General features: G+C 53.7%; 1 protein-coding gene across 2 annotated transcripts; it reads left to right on the top strand.

Moving 5' to 3' along the window:
• Nucleotides 1–993: 993 nt before the first annotated feature.
• Nucleotides 994–26,825, top strand: WNT9A (Wnt family member 9A). 2 transcript variants are annotated; one of them, XM_045850619.1, is made up of 4 exons: nt 994–1,258; nt 20,486–20,742; nt 21,524–21,774; nt 23,855–26,825. In XM_045850619.1, the coding sequence occupies exons 1-4, from the start codon at nt 1,164–1,166 to the stop codon at nt 24,332–24,334; spliced, it is 1,083 nt and encodes a 360-aa protein (XP_045706575.1). In that variant the 5' UTR covers nt 994–1,163; the 3' UTR covers nt 24,335–26,825. The 2 variants fall into 2 exon arrangements, with proteins under 2 accessions (XP_045706575.1, XP_045706574.1); XM_045850618.1 differs by having other exon boundaries at nt 21,524–21,786.
• The last annotated feature ends 980 nt before the right edge of the window (nt 26,826–27,805 follow it).

Raw genomic sequence — 27,805 nt, 5'->3', positions numbered from 1 at the left:
CCAACATTGCTTGGGCATCCAGCGCAGCCCAGCGGGACTCAGAGCCATGCTGCCCTTCCCCGTGTGGCTGCTGACAGAAGCCGTGGCTCACGGGCTTGTAAAGGTTCTCTGAGGCCACACCCCCAGCCGTTTCTGCTCGTTTGTGTTTTAATTTAGGTTTTAGCGTCTCTGATACGATTTGCTTCAGAAGTGGCTCCATCTCCTCTGCTTTCTGCCTCTGTTCACTACAAGCCTCCCCTTCCCCTGGAGCCCCCTCTCTCCGGTCTCCTCTATAGAGGTTCCGAGAAGGGGTTCGCCAGAAAATCAGCCGTGGTTGTGACCTCAGCCTCTACCTCATCTACTTCTAGTTCAGGATGGGGGAGACAGAGGTCCCAAAAGCTTGAGCTCCTCGGCCGGCCCTGAGCTGACCAGGTCTCTTCATTCCCAGGCCCGCAGACCAGAGAGCAGCGCCCCCAAACCTCGCCCCTCCCTTTCTGAGCGGTCAGGTTTCTCCAAGGGCTCGGACATCACCTGCTGTCCCGGATCCCTTTCCTCCAAAGTCCCTGGGGAGCGGAAGGGCGCAGTTCAGCTCCGGCTGACACCAGGTCTCCAGCAGCACCAGTCCCTGGCGTCCTGGCCTCGAGCTCCATCCCGGGACCCTCCGGCTCGCTCTGTCCCCGTCGCTGCCCCGAGTTCTCCCTGCAGCTCCCCAGACGCTCCCCCCCACCCCGCCCCGGCTCCTACCCCGCTGGCAGACGGGCTTCCACCCAGAGCCCGCCCCCGTCCCCAACGCCGTCCAGTCCTGGGGCCGCCCACGCTCCGCCCAGGCTCCGCCTCCAAGGCCCGTTCAGGAGCGGGTTCCCTTCCTCTAACCGCAGCGCGCACCCGCCCCTGCCGCCCCTCCCGCCGGTCCCCGAGGTCCCACCGCCTCACGCTCGTCTCCCTCCCCAAGTGCGGGACGCAGGCCGAGGCCCGCGGGCCCCAGAGGCAGCGCGGCGGGCGGGCTGGCTCGGGTTTCTGCCCGCCCCCGGCGCCGGCGTGACCCCTCCCCGGGCCGGGTGGGTCCAGCCCAGCTGGCGGCCCCGCCCCTAGCTTGGCGCTCTGGGCGCTATAAGAGGGCGGCGGCCGCGGGGCGCCCTGCGCGGGGCCAGGAGCGCGATGGTCAGCCGCCGTGGCGCGGCAAGATGCTGGATGGGCCCCTGCTGGCGCGCTGGCTGGCCGTGGCCTTCGCGCTGACGCTGCTACTTGCCGCGCTGCGCCCCTCGGCCGCCTACTTCGGGTAGGTGCCTGGCGGCCGGGGAGACTGGCGGGCAGGCCTGGGGCGGGGGCGGTGCGGGGGCAGCGCGGGGGCGGGGGCCACCAGGTGCGCGGGGCCGGACTGGTGGGGGCCGCCGGGTTGCTTGGAGCTGTTTGTTTGTGGCGCGCGCGTCTCTGTCTGTGTCCCGGAGTCTGAGTCCCTTTGCGCAGCTCGGGGAGAGGGGCCCGCGTACCGCTCGGACTGGCGTGGGGCCGCCGTCCTCTGTAACTCCGGAGTCGTCATTGCCGCGGCCGCAGCCGAGCGCCGGGCTCCCTGCAGTTCAGAGACCAAGGTGTGGTCCCAGCTCCTTTAGGCCTCCGAGTTCTTGCCAAACGGCTGGAGCCTCCCAGCCCCTGCCCACCCACCCCCCTTGCAGCTTCCCCCTCCTTTCTCTCCTCGAGAAGTTAATTTAACAACAACAAAAAAATACGTACAAAATCCAGATGTTCCTTGCACTGAGCCCCAAAGGAAAAAAAATAACTCCAAGCTGGAGGAATTTATTTTTCTTGCGCTTTCCTTCTGACGCTCACTCGGGTCCCGGCTCTCGGGAGCGCGTCCGTGGGACCCGGCCGGAGCGCAGGGCTTGGCGGGGCCGTGAACGGCGCCGCCCGCAGTCTCGGGGGTCACTGCCCCGTGCGCTTCTCCTCAGCAGCAGTGTGGGTGGTTTTGGCGTGTCTGTCTCTGTCGTTCCTCCCTCCCCTGGCTTGTCCCTCACTTCCAGGTCTGGGATATCTAACCCAGCGACCTTTGGAGACCCTCGATGCGATACGCATATGGCTACACTGAAGTTTGGGGTGGCACCAATTTGGGCAGCCTTCCGGCTCTCCTCAGCCTCCCCCCTTCCCGCCCCACGCCGACCCTGAAGTCATGCCCACTCTTTCGCCCCGACCCCTGTCCGAGGCGTCCTTCGGCCACACTGGGCCGCTGCCCTCCGCCCTTCACCTGTTCCCTAGCCCCTGGCCCCTGCGGCAGCGGGCGGCGGCCTGGCCGGCAGAGGGCCCTGTTGGTCCAGAAATGTGGCACAGCCGGAGCAGGGAGAAACTGACTGGGCGAGGAGCCCTGCAGGTGTATCCTGTTCTCAAAGAAAATAAAATATTTTCATGGGAAACTTTTCCTTTGTGTTTATCTCCCCCTCCCCTTTCTCCTTCTGTTCCTTTCTCTTGGGTTGTCTTTCAGGGTCAGCTCCATGTCCCCTTACCTGGAGCTCCCACCCCAAGGCCCTCTCCTGGCTGCCTGTGGGGCTGGCCCTGACTGGGACCCAGGCTGTTGGGAGGCTGGCACGCCCCTGCCCGCCATCTGTGCAGCCTTCACCTCGCCCTCATGGGCAGAGGGAGGGTCAGAGGATGGCTGTCCATGAGTGAGTCACGCTGGCCTGTTAGCCAGCTGTGCCTTCTTGCTGTCCTGGCCCAGCTGCAGGTCTGTTCACCAGGCTCCAGACAAACCCCAGGCTTGTCTGCTGTGGCTGTGCTCTGCTGGGAGTCTGCTGTTGCTCCACTCCTGCTAGGGAAGATCAGTTCAGGGGGAGGTTGGGCCCAGCTTCCAGTCCTGCCCCCACCTCTGCAGTATCTCTCTTTCTCCATTTTCCCTGCACTGTGCACCTCTGGAGGAAGTCTTTGAGCTGTTAGTGTGTCTATTTTAACTCCCTCTCAGAGAAAAGTCCTGGTGGTCATGTGGCATGTGGGCAAAGCTTGGTTCTGCTTTTTGGCCCCAAAGGCCTGATCAGATGAGGCTCCTGAGGAGCTTGGAGGCAGATGTGATGCCCTGGTGACAGCTGGCTCTGCTGGAATCACTGCCACCCCTGGCACCAGGCAGGAGTCAGGGCTCTGCTCGGTGGGCCTGGAGGGTAAGGGCAGCATGCCCAGCACCAGCTGGACTGTGAGAAGAGTAAAGGGATGGGTGCTGGAGGGGTCCACATGCAGCATACACCTCAAGACAGTGGTAGACAGGGTGGATTCCCAAGGTGGGGCCAGGTCTGGGAGGAGGGGACTGGGTAACACATCCTGTGCTCTGTGCCACTGTGTATGGAGGCCCTGCCTCTGGCCCATGGTGACTTGCTAGGCCAAGGTCTCCTTTCTGCTGGCCCAGCACAGGGGCAGAAGCGGGAGGGAGAGGGAGTAGGAGATGGCCTAAGAGAGGCAGTGTCCAGCTGGATCCAGTGGGCCTCTGTATTCAGTGTGCAGGACAGAGGGAGCAGGAGGAAGGACCTGATCCAGGCCCTCTTATCCCTTCCCCCTCTCTGAAATCTCTGCCTGGCACCGAGGCTGGAGGCTCACAGTCAGGGCAGCTCCAGTTACAGCCCAGAAACCCAGAGAGGCTGGCCTGGGGGAGGGTCACGTGGGCGGCGGGAGTCCTCCCTGCCCCCTCTGAGGCTGCAAACCAACCCTAGATCCACTCCCCCGTTCCTGCTGCCCTCCTCTGGCCTCTGGCCACTAGGCAGGACCCTCCAGGCTGCTCACTGGCTAGCTTTTCTTCCCTCTGACCTGGTCCTTCTCTGGCATGCTTAGCAGGTGGCATTTCCATCTAGCTTTCCCGGGGCTGTGGATATGCCTGTGTTGGGGGGCCTAGCCCCCTTGGCTCAATGCCCTCTTAGAAGGAGGAGGGAACCATGGCTTCCAGCAGGAGGGCTGCCCCAGGCTTCTTGGCGAGTTGGGGATAAAGACTCACGGACTTGGGTGGGCTGATGGCTTTGGTCTGCTTTGGGTGTTGGTAGGGGGTGGTGCTTGCCAGTGCCTAGTCCTTCTGGCTGTATCCTCAGGTGTGTGCTGAAATTTGGTCACGAGGGGACTCCCCAGACCCCGGGACAAGGTTCCTGCTAGCTCCTACATGGGGCCACATCTGGGGCTTGTGGGGAACCATGCCTGGCTCTGGGGCCCCTCACTGCCATTTGCTTCTAGATCCAGGTGCATGCTTTGGCAGCTTGCAGCAGGGGCTCCAGTGAGGTCACTAGACCTGCATCATGGGGCTGCCAGTGGCTTCCAACCTGGTTACTCTTCAAAGGAAATAGGAAGGGGTGTCAGGAGTCCTGAGGCTATCTCACACTGTTGACCCCTGTAGCCCACAGTTTGCAGGCTGGTCCTACCTCCCTGGTCCAGGCTGCCTGGAGGCCTGCATGAAGGAGGTAGCACTAGGTGTGGCACTGAGGGCTCCCCCAGCCTGGCTGGATATTGGCATTGGAGTGTGAGGGGTACTCAGAGCAGATCTGAAAGGCAGCTGAGGTGCTCTCTACCACTGTGAATGGGGGGCCAAGTGGGTGTGAGGCTGTTTTTTTGTTATTGACACATAACTCACATCCTCTAAATTCACCCTGTTATAGTGGACAGCTCAGTGGTTTTTAGTCATCCACAAAGCTGTGCAGCCAGCACCCTATCTAATTCCAGAATATTTTCATCATCCCAGAAACTTCATATCCCACTGCCCCACCCCCAGGCCCTGGCAACCACTAATCCACTTTCTGTCTCTGGATTTGCCTGTTCTGGATGTTTCATAGAAATGGAATCATACGATATGTGGCCTTTTGTGTCTGGCTTATTTCACTGAGCATGTCATTTTCAATGTTCATCCACGTTACAGTGTGTGTCAGTGCTTTGTTCCTCCTTGTGACTGAGCACATTCAGTTGGATGGACACATGCAGTTTTTCTCATCCGTTCAGTTGGTTTTGGGGTTGTTCTCACCTTTTGGCTGTTGTGGGTAATGCCGCTGTGAACATGGCTGTACAGGTTTTTTGGGGGGCATACGTTTTTAATTCTTTTGGGTGTATACTAAAGTGGAGTTGCTGGGTCACATGATAATTCTGTGTTTAACATTTGGAGGAACCACCAAAATGTTTTCTACAGTGGGGGGCACCATTTCACATTCCCACACGCAGTGCCCAAAGGCTTCAGTTTCCCCTCGTCTTTGTCAATGATTGTTATTCTGTGGTTTTATAATTTTTAACTGTTTTTATACTCGCCGTCCTGGTGGGCATGAGTGCACATCCCTGGTGACTGGTGAGGTGACGTCTTTTCATGGGCTTGTTGGACATCTGTGTGTCCTCTTTGGAGTAATGTCCATTCTGTTCCTTTGCTCAATTTTTGGTTGAGTTTCTCTTTTTGTTGTTACGTTGTAAGAGTTCTTTATATATTTTGGGTCTTTCTTGAACTGAGTTGAACCTGGTTTCTTGACCAGTGACAGCCTGTTGTCTGGCCCCTGCACATGGAGGCTGCCCCCACAGGTCACAGGTCTTCTTAGCTTGGCCCCCAGCTTAACTGTGTGAGGAGCTGGTGTGTAGCTGCTTGTTTCTCTACCAGAGTCTGTTCTGGGGGCCTGTTGGGGGGCCTGGCTGAGGAGGCTGCACCAGCGCTACTTGGAGGGGCTGCTGTCACGGCAGCCATGCATGCAGTGTCAGGGAGATGAGGGCTCCCTCTGCTTCTCTGGGTACCCAGCTTGGGGCCCAGTGGGGGCAGGGCATGTGGGCACATGCCTGAGGGCGGCTCAGAGGAGGGGTGCCCAGCTAGTTCCAGGAGGAAAGAGGGAGGGCAGCTTCCTAGGGCCAGAGGAGCAGGTTGTGCGGTGGGCCTGTGAGGGCAAGGAGTAAGAGAGGGTGCTGCTGGGAGAGTAGGGTGGCCCCAGTGGGGCGCAGGAGCTGTGTGTAGGATAAGGGCTATGTGTAGGATGGGGGCTGAGGCCCAGCTGTGGGCAACCAGAGAGGGACTGTAGGGAAGAGAGAAGCCCCAGCAGCCCCTGGCTGGGGATCAGGGGTAGTGGTGCAGAATGGAGCAAGCAGGATTGTGGATGATAGTCAGGAGGGTGCTGTCCACGGAGACCCACCTCAGGACAGCCATGACTGGACCCAAAGTTTGGGGGGCAGGCCACGGAGAGCAGAGTGCTCTGGGGGAGAGAGGTAGCTTTTCCCAGGAGCTGAGCAGCAGGGGGACCCAGGTGAAAGACCTTATTGTCACGTCCAGGGCAGCCAAGGGGCCACAGGGAGAATGTTGAGGCCTCTTGGTCGTGGCCCTGTGCCCTGTGGGTGAGACCTCCAAATGCCAGCCAGGGGGACACTCAGGTCAGGGGAGGATGGTGGTGTGTCGAAGGGCCTAGTGTTCAGCCTCCCAAGGACGGGGGATTCTGCTAGTACTTGTGGCCGGGGCCCCGGAGACCATCAAAGGGAATGAGGTATCCTGGTCTCCCAGGTGGGCCTGGGGCAGTAGTGGGGAGGCAGGTGGAAGGAGCAGGCAGATAGACTGAGGTTGGGAGGACTAACCACTTCCTGCACCTCTGGTCTCCAGTGTCTGTCCCTCTTCCTCCTCCTCCCAGCCAGCCTGCTCTGGGGGACCATGGACCCCCTCACCCTGCTGGCACTGTCCTGCCCTGGCCTCCTTCCACAGGGCCAGGGAGGGGAGGGTGCTCTTGCCTGGCTGCCCAATACAGCCACCAGAGCTCTGGGCTGGGGTCTCGTGAAAGGGAGTGCTGTGTGTGAGCCTTGCGCTGGGCCTGAGGTGAGGAGGAAGCTGCAGCCACCTGGCTCCCTCAGCTGTGTGAGCAGACATCCTGCCACAGCCGGTGGCTGTCTGGATTGGGTGGGGGTGTTGGACAGCTGGTGTAATCTTGCTCCTGTTCTTGCCACTGTGGCCCTGGACCTGACTCCAGTGCCTCAGGCACCAGCAGGACCCTGTCCTAGCTCCAGGGTGGCCCCAGCCAAGGACACCCCTGCCCAGGGGCGTCTCAGTGTTGAGGACAATATGAGAAGTGTGTGGGCAGCTTTTCTCATGGGAAAGAATCTGCACACATGATTTCTTCCCATGGGCCATAGGCCCTGGACTTGGGAGGAGTGATGAGCTGATAACGGGCCTGGCTCTGCTCTCCTGGCCAAAGAAAAACAACACCTGTTAGAAGCTAGCACTCAGTCCCCTTAATCCTGGCCTGGGGGCACCACCTCCCTTTGTGTATTGTCCCTGTGGGTGGTGAGTGCCCCTGTGGTACCCACCCCACTTGCTGGGCTGCTGGGTTAGGAGGAGACCCACTTGTCTGGAAGGTGGGCAAGGCCAGGCCCCACTGGGAGGGGAGCCCCTGGCAGGTAGGGCAGGGCCGCTGTGCTCCAGGTCAGCCTCAGCTGTCAGCTGCTCTAGGAAGCCAGAGGATAGTCCCATAACATCGTACTTCACTGTAGCCCGAGCTCCCCTCTGAGGAGGCCAGGAGGACCCCTCATGGGGTCTCTTCCAAACTGTGCTGGGCCAGAGGCCTCCCCTGGCTCTGGACCCAGGAGCCCAGTGTGGGGTCCAAGGCATTCACCAGGTGGGCCAGACCCTGCTCTGACCTCTGCCTGCTGCCCTCATACCTGCTGGTCTTGGGTAGATATCTGAATGCCGGCTTTGTGGGTGGCATGGGCGCTGTGCTGAGGGGTGGAGGGCAGCCTGGAGTCCCCAGAGTAAGGGTGCAGGGCAAGAGCCTGGGGCTCTGCTGGATGAGGGTGGGACAGGGTGGCTGGCTGTGCTTCAGACCCAGTGGCCTGGGCTGGGCAATGACTTTCCCAAGAGGGCTAATCACCAAGGGACATCTGTGGGCTGGGCTAGTCTGGTTGGCAGGTGGCTATGCTGGGGCCACCACAGGAGGGCAGCCCCCGACCTGGGTGGCGAGAGGCAGCGAGGCTCTGTGACCTGAGGACCGGCCTGCGTCCTCTCCTACCCCTCCCAGTGGTTCTCTGCTGGCTTGGTGCCTCTGGCCGCAGGAGGAAGCCCAGCCGCCCAGCTGGCAGGCCCTGCACCTCGAGACCGGCAGCCAGACGAGGGAATGGAAAAAGGCAAGCCTCAAGCTGCGTTTGTTTTTCTTAGCGATACCTGAGGTAGATGTGGCCAGGGAAGTGGTCTGGCCTGTGTGGAGAGGCTGCCAGGGGCTCCCAGACCAGCACATGTCAGAGCCGCCCTCTCCCGGCTCGGCCACCCTGTCTGTGCCCTGCACCTGGCAGGCCTGCTGTGGGTAGGAAGCCAGTCATCGAGGTGACTCTGGGGGTGGCTGTGATGGGGTCCTCCCATGGCCTCCAAGCACCTGCCTGGCCTCTTGCCTGTCCTTCCATAACATCCCTGTGGATCTGTGGCCACCTGGGTATGGTGACTAGGACACAGAGGCGGCCTTGCTGCTCTGGCTCATGAAGCCACCACTGCCCGTCTTCTCCTTTCAGCCATCAGTGAGGCTGGGATCCCACAGGCCCCCTTTCCACTCTGGGTTCCAGCATCCTGCTCCTGGAAGGGGCCAGTCACCAGCAGCCCTCAGGACCTGTGGGTCCTGTGGGTTCTGTTCACTCTGGGGGCCACCAAGGGTGGACAGACATTTCTCTTAGGCAGAGCACAGGTCCCCATGTCCTGGGGTTTGTTGAGTCATGTGTCTGCCAGCTGACTCTCAGGGTGGCTAGACCTGGGTGAGAAGCTTCCCTTGGGTGGCCAGTCAGTGATGGAACTGGGAGCTTTTTGTGCCCTTGATTATTGGGGCCCAATGAGATAGGGAAACAGGGGTCCTGCAGCTCTCCCAACTGACAGAGGTGACAGCCATTAGACATGGGGCTGTTCACACTGCTCCAATGTGAATAGCCTGCCCATGTGGGGCTGTCCTCCTGTCTTGGCCTCTTTGGCATGCTGGGCACTGGGTGGTGATGGAGCACTCAGAAGTACCTAGACCTGGTCAGTGTCTCTGCACCCCTGTCCCCATCTCTGCTGCCTGAGTGCTGGGCAGAAGACTGCAGGCTGCAGGAGAGTGGAGGGTTAACCTCAGAACCAGTGTCTCAGCACTGGAATTTGTTTTGAATTTGATTCACACAGAAATTAAATGCCGTCTGGTGGGGCTGAGGTTTCCTTGGCAGGGCACTGTGGCTTCTGGAACTCCAGCCTTTTCCCCTCCGCCCAGCTCAGGGTCTCAGCTTCCCCCACGCCCAGGGAGCTGAGTTTGTGGGCAGGGTGGCCCTTGGGGTAACCAGACCTGTTGGCAGGAGGAAAGGTAGTCAGAATCTGTCACCACCCTACCCCCAGCAGAAAGCAGCAAGACACTGGGTGGGGGGCTGCTGGACAGGGTGGGCCAGGCCTAGCTGGTCTGTTCAGGAGTGGGGCCCTAAGGGCAATGACATCTCTGACCCCAGCCTGGGCCACACCTGCACCCCCCAACCCTCATTTGGCAGTGTCCATCTGCCACCTGGCTGCCCTTAGGGGCAGGTGTGATGGTGTGTGACCAGCTGAGAGGGCTGTCCCCTGTCCCCAAGCATGCACCCATAATGGCCTCAGGCCTGGCCCTCAGAGAGGGACAGGTGTCCACAGACTTGGCCCTGGCTGTCCTAGGCTCTTTTGCACTTGCTGTGCAGCAAAGCTTGGGTCCCTGCAGAGCTGCTGCGGGTGGTCAGGGGTGGTCAGGGCGAGGTTCCCAATAGTGTGGGGGCCAACACAGGACAGCCTTGTTTCTAGGCCCTCACCTGGGTCACATCTGCAGACACCCTTATTCCAAGTAAAGTTACATTCTGGGGTTCTGGATTGTTATGAGAATGGGTCCTTTTATCCTTTGTTTAGCTTATTCTTGCAAACAGATTGTCAAATACGGTGACCAGCAGGTTCAGGTATCACCAGGCTTTGGGGGAGTGCAACCAAAGCCACGCCGAAATGATGGTAGTGGACAAGTCAGTGTGCAGCACAAAGTAAGTTTCACTCTCTGCAAGGAATGAGATACACAGATTGACCCAGCAAGTCTGGAAGCCCAAGTAGAATTGGGGAAAAAATTTGGGCAGTGGACTGATTTAAAAGCAGATTAGAAACTGCTGAAGAGAATTAGCAAACTGGAGGATAGGTGAGGAGGCATTCCTGGGGTGTGGCCTGGGCAGGAGACCACAACAAACAGAGGGTGTGAGACCTCGGCCTGTGGGAGGCCCTGCACACTCACCAGTGCCTGGAGGTGGGGGCAGGGCAGTGTCTGGAGAGAATGGCAAAGGATTTCCTGAAACTTCTGGGAGCAGTCAAGGGGACTGAAGAGGCCCAGTGCCTTTCCAAGCAGAAGCGTGAAAGTTCAGGCCGGAATATAACAACTTGGTAGCACAAAACGCTGAGCACAGAATTTTAAAGCAGTCTGAGAAACAGAATGCAGGTCACCGTTCTGAGGGTCCTCAAGCTGACAACTTACCAGAGATGTGGCATGGGAAAGACAGTACTGCCCATAGCTCGGTGAGATCAAGGCATTTCCAAGGTGCTCTGAGGGAGACAGGCATGCTCAACTCAGGCCTGGGGAGCAGCCTGCCACGCTCCAGGCAGGGGAAGTAGTGAAGTGAGGAGACAGTCGTGTCAGGGGACAGGGAGCACCAAACAACCTCTTGTCAGGTCCTAAAAGCAGAACTGAATACACAGCAGCACACCATCCAGCATCAAGGGGCTGTGCTCTCAGGCCTCCTGTTGCCCAGAGTGGACAGTGTTGACCACGTTGGATGTGGGTAAGTTATAGCCTCATGTAATTTTGAGGGTATTCATGAAAATAATGGAAATATAAAACTGCAGATTATAAAGGGGAAAATGGAACAGTAAAAATAACCCAAAGGGAGGCAAGAGAGGAGAAAAAGAGGAAACAGGCATGGCCAGTAGAAAGGATGAACTAAAGCCCCTGGTGTCAGATCGAGGTGACAGGGTTGTGGTCAGCTCCTAGCTGACTAAGCCATGTATGGGAGACACAGAGAGAATGTAGGAGACAGCACAGCAACTCTGCGGGCCATAGGACATAGAGGGAAACAAGGGAAGAGATTGAAGGATGCACTGTGACCCAGGCTCTGCACAGTGATCTGAGGCTGCACATCTGGAGAGACCAAATCAGTGACTGCAGCAACTTAAATGCATGTTTTAGAAGTGAAGAGAAGTGAGGAGGATGGCAAAGAATGTGGAGGGAATGAAGTAATGGTGAGAAATGAACAGAAGGGAAGCACTGGAGTTGGAGGTGAATAAATCTGCATCTGTGAAGGTCTGGGGAACATCTGAGGAGGAGGCATACGACGTGTGTCCTGCTATGGGGAGCATCTCGCAGATTGTACAGAATAAAGCAAGGGGGATGTAATGAAGGATTTCATGCCAGTAAATCTGAAAATTCAGAGGAAATAGAGAAAACCAGAAAACTAACAGAAACAAACTCAAGATAGGGAAATGTCAACTAATACCATAATAAGTAAAGAAATTGGGTCACTGAAATGTAAATGGTGAGACTACTGTGGAAACTATCTGGCATTTCTACAATTAAACATGGATTTCTTCTGTGACCCAGCAGCATGGGGCCATGCTCGCAAGAAATGAGCCAGTGAGCACATTAGTGATCCTAGTGGCACTGTGCATCAGAGCTAACGGTTGAGCACCTCCTCAGACATATGTTAGCTGAGGGGTAACCAGGACAGGCTCCATCCTACAGTGGGACATTATTCGAAAATAGAAAGGGGTGAGGCACGAACACTGGCTGCAATGTGGATGAATCTTGAGAATGTTGTACTCAGTGATAGAAGCCAGCCACATGGTGTGTGATTTCATTATATGAACTGTCCAGGATAGGCAGATCCACAGAGACAGGAATGGTATGGAGTTTATTTTTCAGGTGATGAAAATACCCTAAAAGTGACTACTTACCCATATGTGTTATTATCCTACAAAACACTGACTTGTGCACATTAAATTTTATGGCATGTGAATTATATCTCAATAAAGTTGTTTTAAAAACAGAGAAGAGAGAAATTGGACCAGAAAGGAAGTCGTTCTACCAGGAAAAGGTCAGCCTGTGTGGCTTCATGACAAGTTCTACCAAACAGTTATGTAGACACAACTCTTTTAGGACATTTAAGAAAGAACACTCACTCAAGCACCTAAACTCAGCAGGAAGAGCACAAAGAAGAAAGTTAGAGATGTGAAAGACCCAGACAAAGCACTACTGAGATCCATCATGCCAGGATCACTGCTATCCAGTGTGGGAACCCCCACTGTAGCCAAAGGAGAAAAGTCACATACCAAAAGGTATGGGGATGACATTGGATGGAGTTCAGCATCCATTTATGATTTTTCAAAGGCTCTTAGAAAATTAAAAGCAGAGGGAACTTCTATATCCTGATACATAGGAGGCACTCAGTGAGCTTTATACTTCACAGTGAAGTGGCAAAAGCTTCTCTTTGAGACCAGTAAATGGGGACACCTGCTGCCACCCTTGTCTGAATGGGCCTGAGGCCATCTGTCTTAACAGCCCCTCAGGCAAGATGGGAATCTTCCTCTCACACAGCAAGTGTGTTCTGGCTCTGTGGGCATACTTTCCAAGCCTCTGGGCTTGTAGTGTCCTGCCAGCCTTCAGAGCACCCTTGTCTCCCACGTGACTTTGTGCATGTGGAGGGGACATGGCAAAGCAGAGGGTCTGCACTTCCTAGCGGTGCACAGCAAGATGGGGAGCTTTTGGAGGATATTAGGGGACTGTATTCGTAACATTAGAACAGGGGTGGGTTTCTAAAATGAGACAGAAGTAGCAGACAGGAGAAGGCTAAACATTGAGGTGCAGTAAAGTTAAGAACTTTTGTTTACAGAAAGACATCATAAAGAGAATGGAAAGGTAGCCTTCATCCAGGAATGAGTGAAACACCCACCCTTCCTGTAGGATGTTTGCACCTGGTGTGGGTGCTGTGGAGATTGGATGGTGGTCACCTCTGACCTCTGTGGGCAGGGACTCAAGAACTCCCCAGCACAAGGCTGTGTCTTTCTTTTTAGAAAGTACTAAAGGTTTAGGCTTTACATTTAGGTTTATGATCTGTCTTGAATTAATACATTAATATTTGTATACAGTAAAAAGTATGGATCAGTCCTGGCTGGTGTAGCTCAGTGGATTGAGCACAGGCTGCAAATCAAAGTGTCACAGGTTCGATTCCCAGTCAGGACACATGCCTAGGTTGCAGGCCCCCAGCAACCGCACATTGATGTTTCTCTCTCTCTTTCTCCCTCCCTTCCCTCTCTAAAAATAAATAAATAAAATCTTTTTTAAAAAGTAATCTTTTTCTTAAAAAAAAAAGTATGGATCAGCTATTTATTTGCATATAGCTATCTAATTGCTCCACTACCATTTGTTGAAAAGATTATTCTTTCTGCACCAAGTTGCTTTTGCACCTTTATTAGCAAAATCTGTTGCCCATGTATGTTCGGGCCTATTTCTGGGCCTTTGTATTTTCTTCCTTTGCTTCATTTGTCTATGTTGACAAAAACACCATACTTCCTTGGTTACTGAGCTTTATAATAAATCTTGAAATCAGATAGTGTCAGCCCTGCAACTTTCTTCTTTTTTTTTTTTTAAGTTGCTTTGGCTATTTTACTCCCCTGCCCCCGCACCCCCCACTGCCTTCCCTTTAGCAACTATCAGCTTGTTCTCTATATCATGGGTCTGTTTCTGTTTTGTTTTGTTTATTCATTCATTTTTTAAGGTTCCATGTATATGAGAAATCATATGGTATTTGTCTTTCTTTGTTTGACTTATTTCACTCAGCATAATACCCTCTAGGTCTATCCATGTTGTTGCAAATGGCAAGATTTCATTCCTTTTTATTGTTGAACAATATTCTGTTGCATATATGCACCACATCTTCTTTATCTATTTGTCTGTTGATGGACATCTGGGTTGCTTCTGTACATTGACTATTACTAGTAAAGCTGCAGTGAACATAGTGGTGCATACATCTTTTCAAATTAGTGTTTTCTGTTTTTTTTTTTATTAATACCCAGAAGTGGAATCGCTGGATCATAAGGCCATTCCATTTTTAATTTTTGAAGGAATTCCATACTGCTTTTCACAGTGGCTGCACTAATTTACAATCAACCCAACAGTACAAAAGTATTCCCCTTTCTCCGCAATCTTACCAGCGCTTGTTGTTTGTTGATTTATTAATGTTAGCCTTCTAAAAGGTGTGAGGTGATGTTTGACTGTGGTTTTAATTTGCATTTCTCTGATGATTAATTTGCATTTCTCTGATGATTAGTGATGTTGAGCATCTCTTCCTATGTCTGTTGGCTACCTGTTTGTTCTCTTTGGAGAAGTGTCTCTTCATGAGCTCTGCCCACTTTGTAAATCAGATTGATTTTGTGTGTGTTGATTGAGTATGTTGTGTGTTTGTGTGTGCTGAGTTATGAGTTCTTTATATATTTTGGATATTAACCCCTTGTCGGATGTATCATTTGCAAATATCTTCTCCCATTCAGTGGATTGTCTTTTCATTTTATTGATGGTTTCCTTCACTGTGTAAAACCTTTTTAGTTTGATGTAGTCCCATTTGTTTATTTTTTCTTTTTGTTCCCTTGCTCAAGGAGATAGTGTCTAAATATATGTATGTATAGCTGAGAGCAATGTCAAAGAGTTTACTACCTATAATTTCTTCTAGGAATTTTATAGTTTCAGGTCTAACATTAAAGTCTTTGGTCCATTTTGAGTTTATTTTTATGTATGGTGTTGGAAAGTGGTCCAGTTTCCTTTATTTGCATGTGTGTGTCGAATCCCTGGTATCCAACACCATTTATTGAAGAGACCATCTTTACCCCACTGTATATTCTTGCCTCCTATGTCATAGATTGATCATGTAGGGGTGGGTTTATTTCTGGACTCTATTCTGTTCCATTTGTCCGTGTGTTTGTTTTTATGCTAGTACTATGCCACTTTGATTACTGTGGAGTTGTAGTATAATTTAATATCAGGTAGTGTAATACCTCCTACTTCGTTCTTTCTCAAGCTTGTTGGGGCTATTCGGGATCTTTAATGGTACCATGTAACTTTTAGGATTATTTGTTCTAGTTCTGAGAAGATTGCCATTGGTATCTAATGGTAACTGCATTGAATCTATAGATTGCTTTGGGTAGTGTGGGCATTTTAACAATTTAATTCTTCCAACCCATGAGCAAAGTATATCTTTCCATTTATTTATGTTTAATTTAATTTAATTTCTTCATTGTCTTACAGTTTTCAGAGTACAGGTCTTTCACTTCTTTGGTTGTTTATTCCTAGGCATTTTATACTTTTTGATGAAATTATAAATGTGATTTTTTTAAAAAAGTTGTCTTTCTGATAGTTCATCAATTGGTGTATAAAAATGCAACCGGTTTCTGTATATTGATTTTGTATCTTACAACTTTACTTAAGTCATTTATTAGTTTAAAACTATAAAACACCTGTAGTTTCTGGTGGAGTCTCTACTGCAAATAACGAGAGTTTTACTCCTTCCTTTCTGATTTGGGTATCTTTTATTTCTTTCTCTTGTCTTATTGCTGTGGCTAGGGCTTCTAGTACTGTGTTGGGTAAAAGTGGTGAAAATGGTCATCCCTGTGTTGTTCCTGACCTTAGGGAAAATGCTTTTAGCTTTTCACTGTTGAGTATGATGTTAGCTGTGGGTTTGGCATGTATGGCCTTTATAATGAAGTATGTTCTTTTTATGTTCACTTTGTTGGGAATTTTTGTCATAATAAGATGTTGAATTTTGTCAAATGCTTTTTCTGCATCTATTGAGATGATGGTTTTTATCTTTTAGTTTGTTAATGTGATGTGTTGTATTAGTTGATTTGTGGATGTTGAACCACCTTTGCATCCCTGGTATGAATCCCACTTAGTCATGGAGTATAATCCTTTTAATGTGCTCTTGAGTCCAGTTTGCTAATATTTTGTTAGGAATTTTTGCTTTTGTGTTCATCAAGGATATTGGCCTGTAATTCTCATATTCTCCACCCCACCCCACACAATCTCTCTCTCTCTCTTTGGTAGTGGTTTTATCTGATTTTGGTATCAGGGTTAACGCTGGCTGCATAAAATGAGCTTGGAAGTGTTTTCTCCCTCTTTAAATTTTACAGTAGTTTAAGAAGGATACATATTAATTTTTCTTTAAATATTTGGTTGCTTCTTGAGTGAGAGCTGCTCCTACACTTCCCTGGACAAATTGTATCTCTTGAGAATGTTAAAGATTAAAGGGAAATACCTGAATGTGGTAAAGTGCATTTAGGTCTTATTGTTATTTCTTCCTGGGAAGCAGGTGTGGCACTGTGAGAGGTGGCCAGCCAGATGAAGCAGGGGTTGGAGGGATTCTGCTACCTCTCAAGGGCTGCCTGTGTAGAGTCTTGTGGGCTTGTCTGCCTTGGGCCAGACGTTTGCTTGGGGTAGGGGTGTGGGGTGGCAGCTGCATTGAGCTGGGCAGGCTGAGCTGGGGCCTGTGCTATGCCAGGTGGCTTGGGCCACTTTTGGGGCTGGAAGGCAGAGTCCCCAAGGCAGGTAGAATAGGCAGAGATTCCTTGCCAGGCTAGCGTACAGGGCTGAGGGCCTGCACTTCGGTGGGGGTTTGAGGTGAGGGACTCAACCTGTGCCACCTGCTGTATGCTGAATGTTGTTTTGGATACATCACACATGCACAGTACAATATGTGAGAAGCTCACAGGCCACAGGTGAGAGAGGGGTGTTTCCTGTGCCCCAGGCTGCCTGTGTCCTGGGTTGCCCCTGTACATGCAGACAAAACATGCAGCACTGAGGCAGGCCGGGCTAGTCTGCCATGGAGGGATGGATCCAGGTGTTCAGTCCATCTCCAGTTTTTGTACAATAGTCCCCTAATTTGCAGTCACTTTTGCTTTATGCAATTTCAGTCACCATGATCAGAAATATTAAATGGAAAATTCCAGAAATAAACAATTCATAAGTTTTAAATTATGTGATGTTTTGAGTAGCATGATGAAATCACACTGTCTGTTCCATTCCACCCAGGACGTAACTTGTCCCTTTGTTCAGCATTCCTACATTGTAGATGCTCCCTACCTGTCAGTCTCTGAGTACCTGTCCTGGTGATCTGCTTGGTTATCAGAGAGAGAGGTTATCTGCTGCATTCAGATAACATCTCTACAGTATATTCTTAAAATTATTCTACTTTACTATTGTTAATCTCTTAATGTGCTAATTTATGAACTAAACTTTGTCATAGGTGTGTGAGTATGGGAAAAATCACAGCATGTGAAGGGTTTGGTACACTATGCAGGTTTAAGCATCCACTAAGAACATACTGGAATGTATGTCTTGGAACATATTCCTGCAGATAAGGGATTGACTGTATAACCAACAGCACCTCCAGCATTTTAGTGTGACAGCGTGGAGTTGAGTGACGTGTGTATGTTTTAAGGTAACAGATCTGTAGCCTGTTTTCTAGAAGGAATTGGTGGGTAAATTTTTGTAGATACATGAGTCCAGGATTCCAGCCACGGAAGGACACCTCTCCTCATCCTGGACAATAATCTTAATCAGGTTTGTGCTCATCTGATGAAAGAAAAGTAATATCAGTATATTTTTATTCTGTGTTCCTTTGATTGGGGTGGAGACTAAGCTTTATCAGCGGCTGTATTTCCTCCTTTGAACTGTAAGTTCACACTTGTGTCCTCTCTAATTGACTCCTTTCACTATTGATTTTGAGGAAAATACGCATACACACACATGCACGTGCACACATGCATAGCACACAAGCAAAGGAAGTGGGCCCTTGGTCTGGGATCTGAGTTGCAACATTTCCCCCAACTCTTGTTCATTGTTTTTTAAAACTCTATGCTACTTTTTCACTGTACAGAGATTCTTGCATTTTTAGAGTCAAATTTATTACTTTCTCAAGGTCTTCTGGATGGAGTCATTCTGAAAAAAGCCTGCCGGAGTCTAGGCGTGGTCTATAAACCTCTCCTCTTCCCTCCAGCACTATTGTGGTTCCTCTGGGTTTGGGTTCCTGTCCTGGATCCTTGGCTCCCATCACTGAGGCCTTTTCCATCGAGACCAGGCCAGCCCTGCTCCCTGACCCCAGATGTCATCTGCCCACTTCTCTTGCTACCTAGCACCTCCATAAGGGTCTGTTCTCTGCATCCCAGGCTGTGAGCCCTGAGACAGGGCCATGCACTGAACACTCCCCAACAGTTAAGGTTCTGGGCAAGGGCTGTCTGGGTGCTGGTATTGGAGAGTTGGGGAGGGGCTGCCATGGGAGCATAACAGTGTACCTGTATTGGGGTTGCACCCTCATGCCACCTGTATGGGTGGGGGAATCCTTCCCTCTCCCTGAATGTGTAGTGTCCAACACACACAGTTGGCCCTGGGTGTTATGGGACTCCTGTTCTTGGCCCCATATGCAGTGTGGATGAGGGGACCCCAAGTATAGGGGACCTCTGTCCTCAGCCTCCCTGGACAGGGAGGCAGTGTGGCCCCAGGTATGGGGGGCTCCTGCTCTTAGCCCCCATGTGCCCTGTGGCCTGGGTACAGCCCTGGTGGGGGACCCCTGCCCTCTTCTCCTATGTACAGGGTAGTTGGGAGGCACCATGGCCCACCCTCCTCCCTCTCTCCTTGTTCATCCTCACAGCTGCCCTGCCTAGGCTGGCCCCAGGTTCTCTCATGTTAGCCCCACCTTAGGGGGTCCTCTTGGATGCTGGAATGTTTTGGCACCACTTGGAGCTTGGTTAATCTCATGCAAGTTGGAGGCTGCAGGGTTTCTGCTGCCTGGCACTCGTTCTGGGCACAGCTGTTGACATTCCTGTCTGGGGATAAGTCTCCACTGTGTGAGCTGCCTTTGTGTGGGGAGCACAGCTTTTCTAGCCTCAAGCTTGGGGTCTACGGGCCCCTGCCTGTTCCCTGTCTGCCTCAGCAGCTGTCTTTGGGCAGGAGGCCTGGAAGTCCATGAGGCTGCCCATGGCAGTCCCTGCTGTGTCCTTGTGCCCTTAGTCATGAAGCCCTACACCCTGCAGTGGCATTGGGGGTGCAGGTCTCTGGCTGGCTTGCTTGCTTGCCTCCTCACTTACCTACTTTTTCTCTAGTGCAGCATCCCAGCTTGGAGCTTATAGGTACCTTGTCCTTGAAGGCCTTGATGCCTCTCTACCTGCAACTGTGGGCCACCCACTCTGGGCCCATCCTGTGCCTCAGGACCTTTGGGGTTCTCCCCTAGCCTTTGCCCATGCTAGCCTCCCACTGTGCATGGGGGTGGGGGAGCAAGGGTGGCTCCTGGCTCAGAGCATCATTCAGAAGAGAGCTGTCCCTGCAGTGAAGTTTGCAGGATGGGAGCTAGCGAGGACATGGACAGAGCTCTACTCTGGTGCCGTGCTGGCTGAGCATATGGGGAGTAGGGCCCAGGCCTGGGGTGGATCTTCTCACTGAGCCAGGGTGTGGAAGGGATGGGGTGGGGGGCACACCCTTGGTCTGGGGCCTGCTTCTGTGGCTTCTGTGACCCTCCAGGGATACCTTGTTCCTGCCTGCTACTCCCCTTTGCACCCTGGGGCCTTTTGCCCTGGTGTCCCTCAGTGTTGCCTGGCTCCCCACTGGTTCTCCTGCCCCTTCAGGGTCTTGGGGCCCACCTGGGCCTTCAGCAGGGTAGATGCCCCTTCCCCAGGGAGGGCCTGGGAGAGGCCATGCTGGGGTATGTATGGGGTGGCCCTGAAAGGGTGTGGGGTACAGGGGAGCTTTGAAAGTCAGTATCCAGGTTTTCCCCAGAGGCTGCTAGGGTCTACTACACAGTGGGTTCTAGGAGGGCCCACCAATCCCTTCTGAAGAAAGCTGTGGCTCTGGGAGTCAGGCTTGAGGCCACTGTGCCCCTCAGTGGGGCTTTTCTAGGAGCAGCAGGAGGGAGGATGGGGTGTGGTGAGGGACCATAGTTCCCATGGGTAGGCTGGTGTGGGAGGCTTGTTTCCAAGATGCTTGAATGGAGGTTCTAAGCCCTGCCTCTGCCCAGATGGGCCTCTTTCCCTCCCAAGTGCTGAAGGTCTGGGTGTGGCTCTGCATGGACATGCCTGGGGCCCAAATGAGCAGTTGTCTCTCTGGGGACACTGACACCATAGCATACAGAAGGCCAGTCCTGTCAGTCCCTGGATGGAGCAGGTCAGGGGGGCAGATTATCGACCCTGCGGGCCAGGGCCCAGGGTGGAGCTGCGGCAAAAACGCGCCGGTTTCCTAGTGGCACCCAGGTTCCGGGTTGGCAGGTCTGCTCTGGTGCAGGCGTTTTGGCAGATCTGTCGGGACCCGGGGACCAAGTGGGCAGGCTGCTGGAGGGCAAGGAATGTGTTAGGACCCTCACAAGGGCTCACCCTCAGCGGGGGACTGCAGATGTGAGTTCCTCCAGCTGGGTAAGTGGGCAAGAGACTGGGGGAGGAGGGCATGTGTGCCTCCTGAACCCTCAAGGCTGGAGTGTGGGTGTGCAGAGGCTCTTTCTCTGGGGCGGTGCTCGCCCTGGTCTCTCTGCACAGGCTGACCGGCAGTGAGCCCCTGACCATCCTCCCACTGACCCTGGATCCTGAGGCAGCCTCGCAGGCGCACTACAAGGCCTGTGATCGGCTGAAGCTGGAGCGGAAGCAGAGGCGTATGTGCCGCCGGGACCCAGGCGTGGCCGAGACACTGGTGGAGGCAGTCAGCATGAGCGCCCTGGAGTGTCAGTACCAGTTTCGCTTCGAGCGCTGGAACTGCACCCTGGAAGGCCGCTACCGGGCCAGCCTGCTCAAGCGAGGTGCGTGGCACTGGAGGTGGGGCAGTGGGCTGCCGGGCACAGGCACAGGCGCACCAACCCGTGGTACACCGTCGGAGGGGTCCTGGGTCAGGGGAGAGGAGCTGGGGCCTAGAAGCCTCTGGAGCTAGCTCCTGCCCCACCACTCCCTACTCTCTCTGCCTCTGCCCCTCCCGACTCCTCTGTCCCTGTCCTCCTGCCCCTACCTTGTCTTCCTGCCCTGTTGGCACACAAGCCTGAACTGTTGCTGGAAGGACTAGGAGCCTTTGGCAGCTTTGACAGGGCCCCAGGCAGCTCTGATGGCTTTTGCCACATGCCTGTGGCCAAGGCCCAGTGCTGGCAGGGGTCCAGCTGGTGCTTCTAGCACAGAGCTTCATCTCATCTCTCATGTCTCCTCCACACGTGGGAGCTGTTGGGAACAATAAGAGCATCTCGATGTCCTTGTTTAAAAACCCGGAACTTCAGGCCCAGGCAGGGCTTCTCTAGGGCCATGGGCCATTCTGGTGGGTGGGAGACCCAGACGAATGGGATCACTGATTGCCAGACAGAACCAAGGCCCCAGTACCCCTGGATCCTCCCTGTCCCACCTTATTCATGCACATAGGAGAGCCTTCCCCCAGGTGCACCATCATCCCAGGCAGGTATTCTCCCCAAGTGGATTACAGGAAGGATCCTGCCAACAGTCAGGGATTCAGGGCTTCATCTGGAATGCTATGGTTTGGCTGTGAAAAGTGATGGGGGGCTGCTGTTGTGCCACTGCTGACCAGCTCCACTGCCTCCTCAGGCTTCAAGGAGACGGCTTTCCTCTATGCCATCTCTTCAGCTGGCCTCACACACGCACTGGCCAAGGCCTGCAGTGCAGGCCGCATGGAGCGTTGCACCTGTGATGAGGCACCCGACCTGGAGAACCGTGAGGCCTGGCAGTGGGGTGGCTGCGGGGACAACCTCAAGTACAGCAGCAAGTTCGTCAAGGAGTTTCTGGGCCGGCGGTCAAGCAAGGACCTGCGTGCCCGTGTGGACTTCCACAACAACCTCGTGGGTGTGAAGGCAAGAGGGGAGGGGGCTGGCACCAGGCATGGGAGGGCGCCAGGCAGGGGAGGGCTGCTGTGGGGGCGGTGGTGAAGGGGGCAGGCCAGGCTCAAGGAGGGCTGGGGGGCTGGGAGTAGATGGGGTCTGCCGTCTCTGTGCTTTTGTTCTAGCCAGGTGGTACCAGTCAGGGTCCTCCATTCTCAGCTTATATAAGGCTCATTACCTGCCAAATAGATGGAGATGCTAGTTGTCACAGAGGATGCCAGTGGCCTCCCATGGAGAGTGTCCTCTGGCCTCCCATGGAGAAGTGGAGCTGGAAGGCCTCCTTTTTGCTGATTGGGGTGGAGCCAGGTGGGTCTGGACCCATCTGCATCTGGCCCTGGGTAGTCAAGGCTACCAGGAAGGTCTCTGTCATGGGTACCATCTATCCAGAAGGAGGACAGACTGAGAACCTGCCTGCCAGAGTCAAGAGGCAAGTGGTGCTGTTACCAGGGACCTAGGTGGATGCAGTATGGGGAATGTGCAGGCCAGGAGTCCCGGGGAAAGGCTGTAGTGCTGCTGGTCCAAGTATGTGTGTCGGGGGGTGGGGGGTACTTCTGCCTCAGGGTTCTCCTCTGTGGCCAGGACTCTCTTCTGAGCAAACCCAGCTCAGAAGACTCGGGAAAAGGTGTGTCTTGATGTTTTGGACTGGGCCCTTCTGGGGGCTACTGGCTGCAAGTGTGGCTGGGCCCAAGGGAACCTGTCTCCTGCCACCCTTCACCATCCCTGCAGGCCCTTGGCTCCCCAGCCCACAACACTGGAATAGGCATCAGGCCCATACCTGTAGTCCTTACTGTGTGCCAAACACCAAGCCCTTAGTACCCCAGCCACTTGGGCCACCAAATGCCCCCCAGGCTCAGCCATTGTCTAGGACCTACACAGGATGCTGGGAATGTGGAGCCTAGCCAGGGGGTATGTAATGAGAGACAGCCTACTCAGTCTCAGCCTTGGTATTGGCTAGTTGAAGTTCTGGGTCTTGCAGGGGAGCTCCTTCCCTCCTTCCATCCTATGGGGAGGGGTGTGGGGAGATTAAATCCCCCAGGCAAGGCCCTTTCTTTTCCTTTGTACTTGCCTCTTATAAAGGATAAATGAAAATTCAGAAAACTCAGAAAAAGTGCTCCATTAGCTCTAGGCCTGGGTAAGCAGTGTTTTAATTAAATTTGTCATGTTTCTCAGCAAAATATCATTAAATGTGACTCTTCTGTTACACATCCAGGGAACATGGCTGTGTTTCTTAATCCCCTTACGTGGCCCTCTAGGGAGCTCAGGCTTAGCTTGGGCCAGTGGAGAGGGCTTCCCTGCCCTGCCTTCCCACGTCCATCCAGGGACCCCTTGTGGGCAGTCTGCCAGGAGGCTCAGTGGGGCAGCTGGGCTGACCTTCTGGCTTTGTAGGTGACACCCAAGTTCTGGAAGAAGAAGGATCCTGTTTGGGTCTCAGGTAGCTTCCCAGAGCCTGAGCAGAACTTGGTCCTTGGCCACACCTGCTCCTGTCCTGGCCAGCTGCATCCCACTTCTGGGTTCGTCAGGTGGCACCTGTGTTTTCAGCAAACCAGGCCCCAATGCTTAGGCAGGGACGTGGTCAGCTCAGTTGTAGGCTCCAGTGGCCAATCCTGCCTACTGGGCATGCAGCTCTATAGAGAGCACACTGTTAGGTCCTGGCTGATGGGGTGCTGATGGCAGGGCTGGAGGGTGGCCTGTCGAGTCCTTGCAGGGGCAGCCCTAGACACAGGGAGGAACATCTGGGTGGGAAGGGATTATCTCCACAGTGCCACAGGTGCTGTGGTGGTCACTCTGGAAGCCACGCTGATACCTGTAGGGCTCTGTCCTAGGTAGTCGGGGGCTTGGAGGCGGAGGGATAGGTGTGTAAGCCAGGGAGCCTGGGTGATGGGTTGTGGCGGCCCTCTAGGCTGTGCCTGGGTCTGGAGGCAATGGGGTTTGGGTCTGAGGTGCGTGCTGGTTTTTGGCTTGTTTGGAGTCATCCATATGGTCTGGTCTTGGTGTGCCAGGTAGGACCCTCAGGCTCACCTCTCTTCCTTCCTCTTTCCAGGTGATCAAGGCTGGGGTGGAGACCACGTGCAAGTGCCATGGTGTGTCTGGCTCCTGTACCGTGCGGACGTGCTGGCGACAGCTGGCACCCTTCCATGAGGTGGGCAAGCGCCTGAAGTACAAGTACGAGACAGCACTCAAGGTGGGCAGCACCACTAATGAGGCTGCTGGCGAGGCAGGTGCCATTTCTCCGCCCAGGGGCCGGGCTTTGAGCACAGGTGGTGACCCACTGCCCCGTACACCAGAGCTGGTGCACTTGGATGACTCACCCAGTTTCTGCCTGGCTGGCCGCTTCTCCCCAGGCACTGCAGGCCGCAGGTGCCACCGCGAGAAGAACTGCGAGAGCATTTGCTGTGGACGTGGCCATAACACGCAGAGCCGGGTGGTGACACGGCCCTGCCAGTGCCAGGTGCGCTGGTGCTGCTACGTGGAGTGCAGACAGTGCACTCAGCGGGAGGAGGTCTATACCTGCAAGGGCTAGTGCCAGTTGGCCAGGCTGTCCCAGGGGTGCAGGCAGCATGTGCAGCAGAGACATCCACACTTGCAGACTGAGCCCCAGACTGGATGCCCCCAGCACATTTGGGTATGAGGCAGGAGCAGAAGCCCAGGGCAGGCTGGGGAGCTGTCTCTGCATCTCTGTCTCCCCTCAAAGGCCTGGTCTCACCTCTGCATACTCTCTGCTTGTCCTTCCCAGGGACCTGACAGCATTGCACTGATGCTTTCCAGGTTGTGTCTGTCCCTAAGACTCCAGTTCCTGTATCACAGCACCCCTTGACACTTGGGCTCCCTCTGAGGAGTACAGTGTATTTTCATGACCAACTACACAGGGCCTCTGCAGCAGCCTGTGGGCTGCCCTCCGCCAGCTCTGGCTAGAGTCAAACCACTAAGAGAGGGACAGCCAGCCACCCAGGTGTGGGGGACACTGTCGCCGCACCCCTAACATCAAACACTTCTGTTTGGAGTGATAACAGTGACTTTTAAGTTATTTTTATTTAACTAATATATAATAATTATTTTCTCTGTCCCCACTGTATCCCAGGCTGTGGCTCTTCCAGACTGGAGGGGCCCCTTCCTCTTTCCTCGTCCCCCATTCCCAGACTTCTTTGCCTGATCTGCTTTGTGTTTGAAACCACTAAGTCAAGAGAGATGTTGCTGTTGTTCTAAATTAAAGTGAGCTATGTCTGGCCTCCTCCCTCAGGGCTTCCAAAAGTCAGGTCCAGGCTGCCACCTCCAGGGAGGCCGTCCTGAGAAGGGTGCCTGTGGGTACACAGCCCTGCACTCCAGCTCCCAAATGCAGATTCTGGGGCTGGGAGTGGCAGAGGCTGCCCTGCCCTCCCCAAGGGCTATGCATGGGCAGAGGGGCAGGGCCAGCCCCTTGGAGCGATTATTTCACAAAGAAGGCACAGTTTTCTCTGTGTCACTATGGGGGAAGCAGGGTGGGGAGAGATGTGATAGTGTCTGGGGCCAGGATTTGGCAAATGGCTATGTTCCTTGGCCATCCTCTTGTCTTTGACAGAAGGGGAAAAGGATGGCTTACATTGACCTGGCTTGGTTTTGGTGTGTGGTGTATGTGTATGCATGTGCAATGTGTACACTTATGAGATGCATGTGTATTAGCATGTGTGGTGTGTGTGCATGAGTGCTCATGTATGTGAGCACATGCCTATATCCGGTGTGTGCACATGATTATGGACATAGGCATATGTTCATGGCTATGCACTTGTGCACATGGATGCACACACCTGAGCATGTGTGCTATATGCGTGTTGTGTGGGAGGCATGACTGGTATGTGTGCATATGTGTGAGCATGTGCTTATGTGTGTGTGTTGGTGTGGTCTGTGAGTGGCTGGATATGGCCTCCAGCCTGTGTCCTTCTTTAGCATGGGCCTCTCCTTCCCACATTGACGTGAATGGCAGTCTTGGCTCTGGAGCCTCTGCCCTAGGCCTGTCCTGCTTGGCTGGGTGGCTGTGCTCCAAGGGTGCAGGCAGTGTGGAAGCAGGAACTACTGAGCTAGGGTGTTCCTCGGAGTCCCAGGGGGCTCCAGGAACCCCAGGGAACTGTGTTTTTAAAAGAAAACCTATTTATGTTAATGTGGGTCTCTTAGTCCCTGTTTTATAGTGTTAATAGTAAAGTTTATTCTCCTGTGGTTCAAAGAACACTCCGTGAATAATTGTGCTGTGGAGGCCCATCCTAGAAGGGAGACAGATAGACTCTGCAGTGGCAGGAGATGTGGGCCTGCCCCTTGTTCCCTGCAGACATGGCTGGACAGAGCCAGGGTGTGGTAAGCAAGGGTGCATCCTGGTTGTCCCCACGGATCCCCACCTGCTGGGGCCCAGAGCAGGTGGAGTGTCATGCTCCCATCATAAGACTAGCCAGTCACTACTGGGTCTGGAAAAGTGGCAAGTCAGAGGAAGGATTTTTTTAACTAAATACATTTAGCTATATGTCATAAATATTAAGAAAAGTATTTTTTTAAACAAGGCAGGCTGAAAATGTCTGCTGGCTGGTTTGTTTATATATAAACATATATCAGAGTGTTTTGCTAAGCGAAGAAACAACTCCCACTGATGGAACCTCTCCTTAATGTGCTTCTCTTTCATGTGGCAGAGGGTCTCTGAAGAAACATGTTGGTAGTGGGGCCAGAGCTCTGGGTTCAGCCTTATGAGGGGCCCTGGGGGAGGGCCACCATGCTGAGGGCCAGGCGGGTCCCGGCCACCTGCTTCCCCCCAGCCACTCAGATGTGGGTTCCGGGCTTGGTTTGTCCAGGTCCAGAGGTCGGGAGGTGAGGGGCATTCACATATGACAACTTTCCTCTGGGTATTCAGCTTCTGCCGGCCTGCCCACTTCTCTACCTCATCTGTATAGTGAATAGGTGTGTACTCGAGTGACTTGGAGAATGTATTTATTTAATGGCTTTGTGTAACACAACCAGAAACAAATGGAAACACTAAATAAACATATTTTAAATTATACCCCGACTTAGTCTGCTGACTTCAGAGTACCTCTGTTGAACCTATGGATGGAGGGCCTCAGAGAGGAGAGTGTGAGAGAGGAGGATGTGAGGGAGGAGGGCCTGAGGGAGGAGGATGTGAGGGAGGAGGGCCTGAGGGAGGAGGGCCTGAGGGAGGAGGATGTGAGGGAGGAGGGCCTGAAGGAGGAGGGCCTGAGGGAGGAGGGCCTGAGGGAGGAGGATGTGAGGGAGGAGGGCATGAGGGAGGAGGGCCTGAGGGAGGAGGATGTGAGGGAGGAGGGCCTGAGGGAGGAGGGCCTGAGGGAGGAGGGTCTGAGGGAGGAGCATGTGAGGGAGGAGGGCCTGCAGGAGAAGGGAGGAGGTATATAGTTTGAATGCTGGGGCTGAATACCAAGAGAGGAGAGTTGAGGCAGGTTGTTGGGCCTGTTCAGGTGAACCCTGACTATGTGAGAGTGTTTAGGGAGCTTTGTCTTTTCTAAAGCCCAAGCACAGCCCAACTGGACCCAGGTTTGGGATGGGTGGTATATCCATTGTCATATATGGAGAGGACACAGCTCATGTGTGGGGACCCTATTGAGATCCCAGGTCACTGAATGTCTGCAGGTTCCCCCTCATGGTGCTGTCACTGGGGTCCCAGGTACCCAGCAATGTCCAGCTCGGCCTCTCCCACTTAGCCTCCCACTAGGGAGGGACACATGAGCCTGGAGACGCTCATCTCACCAGACCTTGAGGTGGGTAGTCTGAGATGAAGGTGTCGGGGGCTGCACTTTCTCTGGAGGCTCCAGGGGAGGGTCCTTCCTACCTCTGCCCCCAGCTGCTGCCCCTGGTCTCCCTGTCTCGCCTCCCTTGCCACTTGGGTTCTCCTCTGTGTTCCTGTCTGGGCACCTGTCATGGCATACAGGGCCTCCAGATAATCTGGGTGTTCTCATCTTGAAGTCATTAAGTATCTGCAGAAACCTCTTTTCCAATTAAAGTCCCA

This window comes from Phyllostomus hastatus, unplaced genomic scaffold, assembly GCF_019186645.2.
Source record: "Phyllostomus hastatus isolate PE091 unplaced genomic scaffold, TTU_PhHast_1.1 phas_contig_81, whole genome shotgun sequence".
Classification (NCBI taxonomy): domain Eukaryota; kingdom Metazoa; phylum Chordata; class Mammalia; order Chiroptera; family Phyllostomidae; genus Phyllostomus; species Phyllostomus hastatus.
This window is presented reverse-complemented; position numbering and strand designations above follow the sequence as displayed.